Source organism: Saccopteryx bilineata, chromosome 3 (genome assembly GCF_036850765.1).
Source record: "Saccopteryx bilineata isolate mSacBil1 chromosome 3, mSacBil1_pri_phased_curated, whole genome shotgun sequence".
Classification (NCBI taxonomy): Eukaryota; Metazoa; Chordata; class Mammalia; order Chiroptera; family Emballonuridae; genus Saccopteryx; species Saccopteryx bilineata.
This window is the reverse complement of record NC_089492.1, coordinates 203,196,476-203,209,038: the sequence shown is the minus strand read 5'-3', so window position 1 is coordinate 203,209,038 and position 12,563 is coordinate 203,196,476. Positions and strand designations below refer to the sequence as shown.

The window sequence follows — 12,563 nt, the reverse complement described above, 5'->3', positions numbered from 1 at the left end:
CTGTGTGTTTTCCGACTTTTAAAAATGCAACTGGGGGTTGAGAGAAGGCTGAAATCTTTAAGCAGCCCATTCCTTTTTTACTCTCCTTTAGTCTTTTCCCTTCCAGAACATAAAGGCAGCCAGCACTTTCTGAGTCAGTCTGCCCTTGATATAAAAAAAAAAAAAAAAAAAGACAACTGAGAGGTAAGTGAATCTACTCTAATTTGGAGTCAGGATTGAGATAAATCCATCGTAATACAAATTACAATGAGGAACACGGAGGAAGAACGGTCTTTCCCACCTTCTTGCCTTTAAAGAGACAGAATACCCTAATCTCTCATCCCTCCCTGCACCTATCTTTTCCAGATCACTTGCTGCTGTCCTGGATATGTGACATGCTGCCAGGCTGTCACCACACACGCACCACTGCTCCAAAGGCAGAAGCTGAGCTCCCAGAACCAGAGCCAGCAGCTGAACCCTGCAGCCCAGACTATCAGGCTGCCTGCGCTCTTCCTCCGGGGTCCTCAGAGGCCATTTTGAACCAGATATTGAGAGGTTTAAGCTCAAGACCAAGTTGTCTGTGAAAGAAAGTTGATGAATTAGCACTACTGCCCTACAGCTCCTGGAGTCTGTGTGTTTAAGAAGTTCCCAGTGGTTTCTCACTCCTCCTTGCTCCCTTTCCTCCCCCCACTTCTCTGTTGCTGTGTTATAGAAGGTGGAAAGAAATGGAGCAAAAATCAGAAACTGAAAATAAAAGTAATTTATGTCATTGTTTTTTTTGGTAGGTACCACACATCTGGAAACAGTGCAGAATACAAAACAGGCTTAGACCTTTATAGTGATTCTTAAGAGTTGATTTAAGAGACTGAGAATGAATTATTTTATATAAATAGAGCTTCTTAGAAGTTTTCAAATACTAAAATGGTTAAAACAAAAATAATTTAAATATTATATATAGTGTGTTTTGAGGACTCCTTTTAGTCTCTCTCCAGTGTCTAGCAGGGGCCAGTCTGAAGCAGGGAGTGAGGAGAGGGAGGAAGCCACTCCACCCTGTACCTCTAAGTTAGGGTTAGAGTTCAGTCCATCAGTCCCTGAGAGGACTTCTGCCTCTTTCCATAGATGAGGGAGTAGGCACTCCTTCTCCAATGCAGGGCTCTTTGTGCAGCCACGCTGAGTGCCCGAGAAGAAGAAGCATCCCTCCAGGACACTTGGCTTGCGCCGTCGCCTCGCAGCTGCCTCAGATACAAACGCAAGAAAGGCTGAGCTGCCCAGAGCAAAGCGCTCCGCCGCGCCCCTGCCGGTGCCTAGCTGCCCCGCCGGTTGGACACGCGCCGTTGTTTTACGAACACGCGCGTGGAAGACCACGTCTAAGAGTGAACTTACTTGGTGCAGGGTCACACAGACTGGGAACAAGTTCTCAGCTGGCCTCGCTTTTCCCTGGCGCGCTCCTAGTGCGTCTGGCTCCTTCCGGTCCCGACTGGTCTGTTTAGAAGCCGAACATCCAGCCAGATATCACAGCCACGGAGGTATGGGTCGGCGTGCAGAGCCGAAATCGAAAGGACACGCGCGTCTAGGGATTTTAACTATTAAGGGTTTTCATGTTTCTTAACGAGTGTGGGGGCCATCTGAGGTGGACGATTCTTGGTTTCTCCACACCCAGTGCCCCCCCCCCCCCCCCCCCCCCCCCCCCCCCCCCCCCCCCCCGCCACTTGGTTAGTGTCTCCTGCCACCGCAATGAACACAGGGCAGCAAGCTGAGTGGCAGCCCCTGACAGGAGGCTGACAGAGGTCCACAGCCTCTCTGGGGTATTTTTGGAAACAATTTGAGTGTTTTCTTGTTTGTTTTAATATTTACTATGTCATTTCGTTCTTTCATTTTAAGGACTCTTATTATCACCATAAGTCATTTTTCATTAAGGAATCTTACAGCACAGATATAATCGCTATAATCATCAACTCGCATATGTGCCTTAACCAGGCAAACCCTGGTTTCCAACCAGGGACCTCAGTGTTTCAGGGTTCCTGGTCCGAGGCTTTACCCACTGCACCACCACAGGCCATGCCTATCAACACACCTTTAAAAAGCCACCAATACCATAAATATTTTCGTTCAGTGTTCTGGTTTTATCTTCCATTAAGGTTTTCCCTTCATATTTGAATTTTAGTGTGATCATTAATTCAGAAAAAAATAAATATAAAATTTTAAAGCATTTCACTGTATTAAACTACAGACCAAAAATTGTATAATCGTTAGTCATTTTCTGCATCTGTTGCCTTCTGGATGGCTATAGGGTAAGAATTGTGTTATTGGAACAATTTTGGGTTAGTTTCATTGCCCATTTTTTATTCTGAGTTGGTTTCAAAGGCATTAAAGTGTTAATTCCATTTTCATCAATCTGTTTGTTGGAAATTGGCCCTGTGACAACATGGTAAAAACTAACAACAGCTAGATGTTATAGAGTCACTTTAATGGCATAATCAAAAATAGATTATTGTGGGTGGAGCACAGAGCACATTCCTAGCAGCTGTGGCTGATGCAATGCTGTGAGAATACTACAGCTCCCAGAAGCCTCCTGGGCATTCCCAGGAAGAAAGCTCGCCCGCAATAAGGAAGTGACTTAACGCCAACCACGCAGCTCCCTGATCTTTTCAGGCATTGGCTTTGAAGGACATGCTGTAACACCCTATAGGTTGAACCTGTGTATATAAGCTAGTTTAATTCTTGAATAAAGTGGATCTGCATCACTGAACCTGGTCCCCAGAGTCAGGTCTTTGCATCTCCATCGTCCTCACCCCTGGCAGGACTTGTCCACAACTGGTGCCCGAATGTGGGGCAGGGACCTAACCAGCATCCAAGGGATGGGTGAGTGACTCTCTGTAATGGGAAACCTTCTCCCTCACTCTCGAGACCCGCAGGCTCGAGCCCTGCATGCCCTATTGCAGAGTAGGCAAGTTAAAGTTTGTGAAAGGATCACTGTACTTGCTAGGAGATTCTCTCTGGTCTCAATCCCTGGATTGAGGACGCACCCCTCTGTGACCTGGATACTTGGGCCCGAGCTCTCCGACGCGTTCATTCGGCCGAGGTGCATGGGGGCAAACCTTCCTTCTCAGCCTCACTTCTGCCTTATTGGCAATACACACCTGCTTGACTGGTGCTCCTGCTGGGGACCCTCCGCCAGTCCCTAAGGTCTTACAGGCTACTCCTCTTTCAGAGGAACCCCTACCTCCATATTCGCCTCCCCCTGTAGAGGAAGAAAAGGGTTGGGCCACAGGGTTTGATGGACTTGCAGCCGAGCATGCAGAAACAAAACTAGATACATTAGAAACCACGCCATCAGCTTTGCCACCCGTAAAAGCAGAAGTAGCTACTTCTGCATTCCCTGCTGTGGCTCAGTGCCCCACCTCAGCCTCTCAGATGCCATTTTCTCCAGCATGTGTTCCTGCTGCAGACCCATGGGCCAGCCTATACGCCCCCATGTGCCTTTTTTCTTTGTCTTATCTATTTTTCTGTATCTATTGCTCTCTCTCTCTCCTCGCCCCCTCTCTTAAATGACACTGGAAGGACCCTGCCACAGCACAGTGGCAGGGGTCACACCCTCTTCTAACACAAGGGAGAGGTTATGCTTGTGTTTTTCAGCCAGTTTGGATCCCAGGAACCCCCTAACCTGCTTGACAGGGTTTCTTGGGTACCCACTAAGTGGTTCAGTCTTCACCCATCCAAAGCCACAGCCCTGGCCTTCTCCACACCAACTACACCTGAGGGGAGGAGGTCCTCGGCGCTCCAGAAGAAGACCTCGTGGCCGGCATGCACACCCCATCACCTGGGGGGATGTGGAGGTTTTGGCAGGGCGAGCCCAGAGAATTGCCCCTGACAGGCCCCCAGGCCCTGGTGCTCTGTTCTTGCTTGTGTGTGCTATAGTATCCACTGACTCCCAGATGCAGGCAGCGACAGCCCAGGGCTCAAGCCCGGCAGTGCAAGCTAGTGTTTTCAGTTCATCTTTGGAGGATGAGCAGAATTGGGCCGGAGTTGCGATTCGCAGATTCCAGAAAGTAAACGGCGGCAGCTGTGGTGGGAGGATGAACGGAAGCCAGGCTTGCATTGCTGAGTGGCCACTGGAATGGCAGGGAGTGCCTGCTAAGCCGCTGGTGGGTTCACTGACATTTTGGAACATAGGGGTGGATGCCATCATGCTCTCCAGAGCAGAGATGGAAATGCTGACTGCCATTGCCATGTGCTCCTCTTTGGGACAGTGTAAGACCTGCCAGGATGGCAGGGATGAGGGGGGTGGCTGAGGCCTTATGTGCGTGGACTGATTTCCTGGACTATGACCTAAGTGAGCACTGGCTCCTTTGTTGGATGGACTTATGGATTTTGGACAATGTGAAATACTCTGATGGGGGTGGAAGATGGCTTTACTGTAGGCCCTTCCCCTTCCCTGGGAATCTTTTCCCATGGCTAGAAAGAAGGCCAAGGACATTTTACGCTTTTGGCAAAGTGCTCAGAGACTGGTGAAATGTACCTGTGTAATTGTTGAAATTGTATGATTTGTCAAGTTGTTGTAATTTGTGTAATGTGCCTTGCAACCATTTGCAGTATGCAGCCCACGGCAAGCCATTTGTTCTGTGTTTGGATGCTGGACCTTTGTGGGAAGGGGGTGTTCATGGACCTACATCCATTTTTTACAATCAAAATAAAACTGTGTTTAACGACACCTAGAAGATCTCTGTAACACAATGAAAGGGAAATGACATCCTGACCCCTAGGAGAAATCCCCCATTCAATTCTTAACTAGTCAAACATTACAGAAGCTTGCCTCATTGTTTAATACAGCTAATCTATTAGCATATAGTATAATAGGTATTATAGTTGTTTTAGTTCTACTAGGGTTCTGTTGCATAATGCATAACATTCAGAAGCTACAACAACAGCAAGCTGTCATTCATCAAGTCCTATTGGCCTTAATTAAAAGAGAAGGGGGAGATGTGGGTAGAGCACAGAGCACATTCCTAGCAGCTGTGGCTGATGCAATGCTGTGAGAATACTCCAGCTCCCAGAAGCCTCCTGGGCATACCCAGGAAGGAAGCTCACCTGCTAAGGAAGTGACTTAGAGCCAACCACGCTGCTCCCTGATCTTTTCAGACATTGGCTATGAAGGACACACTGTAACACCCTATAGGCTGAACCCATGTATATAAGCTAGCTTATTTCCTGAATAAAGTGGATCTGCGTCACTGAACCTGGTCCCTGGAGTCAGGTCTTTGCGTCTCCATTGTCCTCACCTTCGACAGGACTTGTCCACAGATTATTATTTTGTGTGTGTGTATGTGTGTGACAGAGACAGAAAGATAGAGGGACAGATAAGAGAGAGAAATGAGAAGCATCAATTCCTTATTGTAGCACCTTAGTTATTCATTGATTGCTTTTCTCTTATTTACCTTGACTGGGGGGCTCCAGAAGAGCAAGTGACCCCTTTCTCAAGCCAGTGACCTCGTGCTGAAACTGGTGAGCCTGCACTCAAGCCTGGTAAGCCCGCATTCAAGCCTGGTAAGCCTGTGCTCAAGCTGGTGACCTCAGGGTTTCGAACCTGGGCCCCCTCTGTCCTAGTCTGATGCTCTATCCACTGTGCCACTGTTTGGTCAGGCAAAAAATAGAGTATTAAAATGAAAAACTAGTTACAAGAAAGCTGTTACATTGAATACAGTAGCAGAAAATACATTGAAAATTGAAAATTTTAAATTCCTTTAAATTTGTGATGTCATATTACCAATCAATCATATTTTCATTGAAATGTTTATCTCTCTCTCTCTCTTTTTTTTTTTTAGAGAGAGAGAGGCAAGAACATGGAACTGCTCCTGTATGAGCCCTAACCAGCAAATCAAACGGGCAACCTCCATGCTCCTGAACAATACTCCGACCAGCTGAGCTATTGGGCCAAGGCTAGGAATATTTCTCTTTCGATACGAGTTTATATCCCAGACTCCTTATTTTCAGAGTTAAAATGTATTCTTATTGAGTTATATTGTTAAACAATTTTTAAAAATTGTCTTTATTTGGTATTTTAAATTTGGGCAATGTGTTTTTTCTTGCAACACATAGTGGTACATTTCACTTGTACAGGTAATACAATTGTGAGGCCCATTACTATTGTACATTTAAAGATCAATGAAGCAAAGCTCTTACTTTTGGATGATCTGTATCTTGAAGGTGATAAATAAAAAATAAAACCAGAAATAATGGGTGTTGAAATGATGTTACAGATAAAGTGCTTGTGTCTACAAAAGCAATGTTTAATTATATTAAGAATGGTTATAGATGGTTTCACAGAGATTTCATTTCTGTTTAATTTTAAAGAATAACTCACTTTTGAACAAAGAAATGATTGAAGGAAAAATATTTTAAAGCAAAAGAAGGAAATGAGCAAATATACAGAAGTAGGTGCCAAATGCTAGGAATCAGTCCTGTCCAATGCAGCTAGTATAATGGGCTCACTGAGAGTAATATAAAAAGATTGATTAGGACATGGATCATAGACTATTTTGCACAGGCAGGTAGAGATCTTGCAGATTACTCGGCATGCTGAAAGCCGTGTTTGAATTCCATTTCTCTAATAGCAAGGGTAGAGAGTGAATAAATTGAGTATATTAGAAGTCGAGATCTTTTAGGTGTTAGGGACTATAGCTCAGAAGACATGTTACAGTCTCACCCCTCTAGGTTCCATAGAGTCATTCAGGGTTTCAGGTTCCTTCTATTCTATTGTTTTATATTCACTAAGGCATTGTACACATCTAAATGGTCAAAGATTTGAGTGCTGCCACATTTGATGTCCAGATAGATGAGAAAAAGTGACTGGTGGAGAACAAGCTTAAAGTTACCTGACCCAGATTCAGAAGAAACATACAAATGCTTCTGGTTACATTCTATGTACACATGATCATACTTAGGTGCAAGATCAACTAGAAAGATGTAATGTCTACCTGGGTTACCATGAGCTCGTCACATAATATATATATAAAAATATAATATTTGAAGCCAAAAATTTTGTGATAGTTCTAAAAGTATATATAACAATATCAAAACAAACTTTATTAAAAGATCTTTAATTTAACTTGGCATTTCTAGAGCTGAATGTAAGCTGGGTTGGGTGTCATGACCCTATACTACTGTGACACAGAGACTGATGATGAAGGATGAGAGCTGATGAAGACTATAAAACTAGTTAGTACTTTTGACCTTTAAATCAATATAATATCATTGTTATTTTATTGTTTTGTTAACTTATTTTATTATTTAAAATTTATTATTTTTTATTGTTTAAAAATATATTTGGAGTCTTTCTTCCACCTTCCATGGTAGTAAATAAATAGTTGTAAGAAAAAATATCTTTAAAAGCATGTATTCTAAAAGTATAAGTCATAAAGTGTACTATTGCTAAAGAAAGAATTATTAAAATTATTTCTTAAACTGATAGAGAGTAATGAGACTGGATTTAACTGAAATAAAATGTTTGCATGTCCTACTAGTTTACTTACAGAAAAGATGATTGAGCAAATTTTTTAGAAAGTATGTTTATTTGGCTTCAAGTATACTCAGCTTTTGGGAATGGTAGGAATTCTCAGACAAGAAAAGTTTTATTTTAACATGCTGTACACAGAGCTTGACAGAAGACCATAAAGCTGCTGCTGATATACCAACCTTCCAGAAAGCCCAAACTTGAAGCTGTCTCAGTTCCAAATTCTGTAGAGTACTGTTCTGCAACTGAGAAAAATGTAGCTATAAAGGAATAATGGCCCTCAAAAGATGACTCATAGGTCAGGAAATTCTAGAATTAAAGACAGTAGCTGACTGTGACAAAAACAAAGCAATATGAAAAGCAGCTTGGATATTGGTAGGCCCTGAAATGTACAGAATACAAAGTTTATGGTTTCAGAATTATACAAAGTGTCAGCAATGGAATCAACTTAGTGGGTTCACCATGTAAGTATATTACTTTGCTCAAAAGCTGGACTAAAATTACATCACTATAGGAAGAGTACACCTCTGCATGTTCTTCCTTTACCTAGAACATAGAGTCTAATGGGAAAACTGAAATTATATGTTTTTATTTGAAAGATGAATATCTTGGGGAATACTGAGGTTCTTGTATGACCTCCTACAATGGAATGTTAGGATTACATCTGAATTGTTAAAAGTTCAGTTTCTCCCATGTCACATTTTGAGAAGCCCTTTCTTCAAAACCCACGTGCCCCTTCTCCACTCATCTTCAACTCATGCTATCTCCTGTCACTTGTCTACTCTTACATGAGGGGTGACTTAGACTTCTGCCACATCACTGAAGTCCCTGGTCATTCTTCCTTCAGGGAACATTTTATAGTTCACTGTTCTGAGTCTCTGTAAATCCAGGAGCCACGGCCACTATCAGAGCAGCCCGGCTCATGCAGGTTCGCATTGGATTCGGACAGTTGGTAAAGAAACAACGGAGCCACAAACTGATGGACCATAGTCTTTAATTCTAGCTTGCACCCGGCGGGCAAGTAAAAACACACACTGGGCTCCAAAACCCACTCACATTCAGTGCTCACAAAGCCACTGACTTATCCGAGTTTCCTAGAATCAAAGGTTTCTAGCTCACCAGCCTTATTCTCCTCAGTTCCCCATCTCCTTCCTTCTCCAGCGTCAAACTGCAAAAACTGGCCTCTCACTCAATACTCTGCCATCTTGGCTGCTTCTCCTGGCCACATGGCCTCTTTCTGCTCTCTGCTCTGCTCCCTCTGCTCCCTCTGCTCTCTCATGCTAATCATCCCAGGAACCAAGAGAGCAAGCTCTTGTTCTGCCCCCATTTTATAGTGTAGAAATCCAAACCTTTCATCCAATATACAAAACAGGGAAGTCTCCAATACAAAGTCACTTCTCTGAGGCATGATTGGATTGTACCGCCTCACATCAAAACGGGTGGGAAAGGCTTAATCCCAAAACCAAGCACCAGGCTACAAGGATTCTACCTGCCCACAGAGACACACATTAATATCACCTGGGCGACAGCCTCCTCGTGGGCAGCGTTGTCTTTAACAAAGTGAGCATAATATATTTTATCTGCCCAACAGTCTCCTAAGAACAGCTCAGTGACTTGTAAATGTGCCTTATGTGAAGAAACATCTTCTTGTCCTGGAAACATAAAATGGAAAATTTTCCTCGAGAGTCACTGGTGTGGTCCCCTCCATGCCTACTTCATCTGTCATGGTGTGAAGACATCTGTAAGTGCACTGTTGTTGCGCCACACCTTCAGTTACCCATTTACAACATTTTTCAGGGGTTGTCTATTTAAAGTACATGTAGATAAAAGAAATTTAAAATTTTTGATCAGTTTCTAGTCTCAGGGTTATACAGTCCTCAGTCTAAAACCTCTTCAGGTTTCATTTAGAAATGAGATGACATTTTTCCTGGCTTAATATTTTTTTTTTTAGTGTTTCTTTGGTATCAGAAAATTTGCATAACAAGGTTAAGAGACTTTTAAATTTGAAGGAGTGTGTGTGAGGAAGGGGATCATTGTCTTTTAGATCTACCCCAAGAGGTACATCAAAAACCCATATCAAGCCTGACCAGGTGGTGGTGCAGTAGAGTGTTGGACTGGGATGCAGAGGACCCAGGTTTGAGACCCCGAGATTGCCAGCTTGAGCACGAGCTCATCTGGTTTGAGCAAAAACCCAAGGTCGCTGAATCTAGCAAGGAGTCACCTGCTCTGCTGAGGACCCACGGTCAAGGCACATATGAGAAAGTAATCAATGAACAACTAAGGTGTTGCAACACGCAATGAAAAACTAATGATTGATGCTTCTCATCTCTCTTCATTCCTGTCTGTCTGTCCGTCCCTGTCTATCCCTCTCTCTGACTCACTCTCTGTCTCTGTAAAAAATAAATAAAAATTTAAAATCCCATATCAAAATAAATAATATGAATACCATCAAAATAGAAGAAGGAAGTAAAAGGGATAATTTTTTAAATGAATGAAAGACAAGAACCCACATACCCAGAAGTTTAGGCAACCTCATGTAGAATGAGTAAGAAAATCACGCCATGGCCCATTTATAAAATCCATATATTAAGACAAAATCTTAAACACTTAGAGAAACAATTAAAAACTGCCTACGGAAAATCAAAAAATGGAAAGTCAGAAGACTTATTCCTAAAAACTATGACAGTTAGAAGAAAGAGGAATAACATTTCTAAAGTACTGAATGAAAAAGAATGTCGGAGATGACGTCAGAGTAATGGCGGGGTAGGAAGCGATACCGATAAATCTCCCCCAAAACTCAACAAGATCTTCAACCAGAAACAGAAAAACCTATACTTGGAGCTTCCAGATGCTTTGCAATACACCCAAAGGTATGATTGAGTGAAAAATTGGCTAAATATATAACCAAACCCCGAAGGAAATAGGGAGTAAGAAATGCTCCTCCTTCCTCACTAACCTAAACAGGGCGGCTTTCTCTGGTAACTGTGAATATAGAAACGGAGGCGGGCAAAGGGGGTGAATAGATCCAGGCCGCCGCGGCACAAACGGCTGAACCAGGCTGTGGTACGGAGATCCAAGCCGAGGAAAATCTGATCCTGTGGCAACCCGGGCAATACAAGCTAACACTCGTGCCAAACCCAAACAAAGAAAGAAAAGCAGAGCGGCCATTTTACCTGGTCTCCTGGTCGGTGCACAGTTGGTGGGCGAGAATTTCTTCCTGGGAAAGCCACGCACGGGAGGGAGTGAGAACTAATTCCAACGGTGGAGATTTTCCATGCTGGAGGGTGTTTCACTCAGAGGGAACCGCGGCCGGCCTCATATCCTGGTTTGCGCACGCAGATAAGGAGTGAGCAATTCCTCCGAGTGCCTCGGCAGTGCGCGCCCGTGTTATCGCACAGAGGGGCAGAGTCAAGGGCCTTTGTGTGGGCCAAAGCGGAATCTCGAGCTGCCCCAGCGCCTTGCAAAAGCCGCGCACGGGGACGGAGTGAGACTCAATTCCAACGCTACAACTTTTCCCTGCGGTTGGGGGTTTCACTCAGAGCGTGAGACTGCTGGCCGGATATCCTGGTCGCAGACAGTGAGTGAGAGTTTCCTCCAAGTGCCCTGGAAGTGGGCGCCTGCTTGTGTTACCGGACAGAGTGGCAGAGCCAGAGGTCTTTGAGTGGGCAGAAAGCCCGCCTGATTATGCTAGCAGCTCTGACTGACTGAGCCTTACCCAGAGTCCTGTGCTGAGTGGAAATAGAGTGGGGAGTTGCCAGCTCTTTGAGCCTCTTACTATCCAGGCAGAGGCAGCAGCAACCCCATAGCTGGATTATCAGGCTACTAATTAAGGAAGGAAAGACTAGGAGAAAGGCTCCAGGAACATGGACTCTCTCACTGTCAGAGCCTATAAATGCTATTGAGCTTCGACTGCCAACGAGACTAAAGCACAATACATGACATTGCCATAGAGACTTATCAACTGCAAACCTCTACCTGAGCGTGCCAAAGGGGCAGAACCCGGGGTACAGAGTCACCGACCAGGAAGAGGGAGAGAAAAGAAAAAGCAAGAAGATAACCTCTCAAAATCAAGAATAATCTGCAAACTTTATAACCTATCCCATTTTATTATATTTGTTCGTTTGTTTCTCTTATCTTCATTCTTGATACTTTTTTTTCCTCCTCCAATTTGGCCGATTAACTCTCTACCGGTTTTACTCTCTCCTCTCCTTGAACTACACTACCCATAAGTGTTACATCTCCCATTATCTTTTCTCTTCTCTTCCTTTCTCTCTATGAGGGTTGCACTCCAAAACCCTTAACTCTCTCTCTCTCTCTCCTTTCTTTTTTCTTCTTTTAGTGGTTACCTCTTTTTTTTCTCTCTCTCTTTCTTTTCTCCCTCTATATTAGTTTCTTCCTTTCTCCTTTACATCTCCTCTCATTCAAACCTCAATAACAAACAAATTATCTTATCTGGGACTCAAACCTATGTTTTTGGCATTTTGAGGGGTTTTTACTTCACCTTTTTAACTCACTAGCAGTGCTCTCATCCCTGGCTCTAAATATTATCTAGTTCTTGTTCCACTAAATACAATAGTAATTTTTTAACTTTTCCCCCCATTTTTCCATTTTCCTCTTATTCCTCTCATCATAACTCTTAGACAACCAACACCTAAAAGCAAATCATTTCATTCTTGACCCAAATTTTTTCCTTATTTGCTTTTTGTGGGTCCATAAGCTCTTTTTTTTTTCTTTTTTCTTTCCTTTTTTTTTTTTTTTTTTGCCCCTTTATTACTTTTCCCCAATTCAGGCCCTCCATCACAGGCATTGTTTGTTATAATTCACAGTCCACCACAAGATTTTCTCAAAAAAGAGGGGAGAGGAGAGGAGAGGAAAAAAGGAGGGGGGAATAATTTCCTTTTTTAAAATTTTTATTTTATTTTTCTTTATTTCATTATTAATTATTTTTTTAAAAAAAACAACTCTTTTTTATTTTTTATTTTTTTATTTTCATTTTTTTAACTTTTTATTCTTTATTAAATCTAATTAATACTATCAACAAAACCACCCTCAGATGCCATTAAGGAAGAGAAAA

The 12,563-nt window shown here is 43.1% G+C and overlaps 2 protein-coding genes across 8 annotated transcripts in view; one reads left to right on the top strand and one right to left on the bottom strand.

Annotated features, from left to right (window-relative positions):
- The window catches only part of LOC136330949 (guanylate-binding protein 6-like), an 88,851-nt gene extending 87,234 nt beyond the window's left edge, over positions 1 to 1,617 (bottom strand). For 3 of the 4 annotated variants that reach the window (XM_066268600.1, XM_066268599.1, XM_066268601.1), the window contains exon 1: positions 1,363 to 1,617. The gene's annotated coding sequence lies outside the window, so the exon portion shown is untranslated. The remainder of the gene's footprint in view (positions 1 to 1,362) is intronic. The other variant, XM_066268598.1, reaches the window with a different exon arrangement.
- Positions 1,369 to 6,201, top strand: LOC136330950 (uncharacterized). Of its 4 annotated transcripts, none has more exons than XR_010730419.1 (3): positions 1,369 to 1,505; positions 5,434 to 5,502; positions 5,802 to 6,201. XR_010730419.1 is itself a non-coding variant. In XM_066268602.1 (3 exons), the coding sequence occupies exons 2-3, from the start codon at positions 2,805 to 2,807 to the stop codon at positions 4,269 to 4,271; spliced, it is 693 nt and encodes a 230-aa protein (XP_066124699.1). In that variant the 5' UTR covers positions 1,377 to 1,505; positions 2,781 to 2,804; the 3' UTR covers positions 4,272 to 4,896. The 4 variants fall into 4 exon arrangements, 1 of the variants encoding a protein (XP_066124699.1); XM_066268602.1 differs by lacking the exons at positions 5,434 to 5,502; positions 5,802 to 6,201 and adding exons at positions 2,781 to 2,841; positions 3,616 to 4,896 and having other exon boundaries at positions 1,377 to 1,505; XR_010730418.1 differs by lacking the exon at positions 1,369 to 1,505 and adding an exon at positions 2,643 to 2,841.
- Positions 6,202 to 12,563: the final 6,362 nt, after the last annotated feature.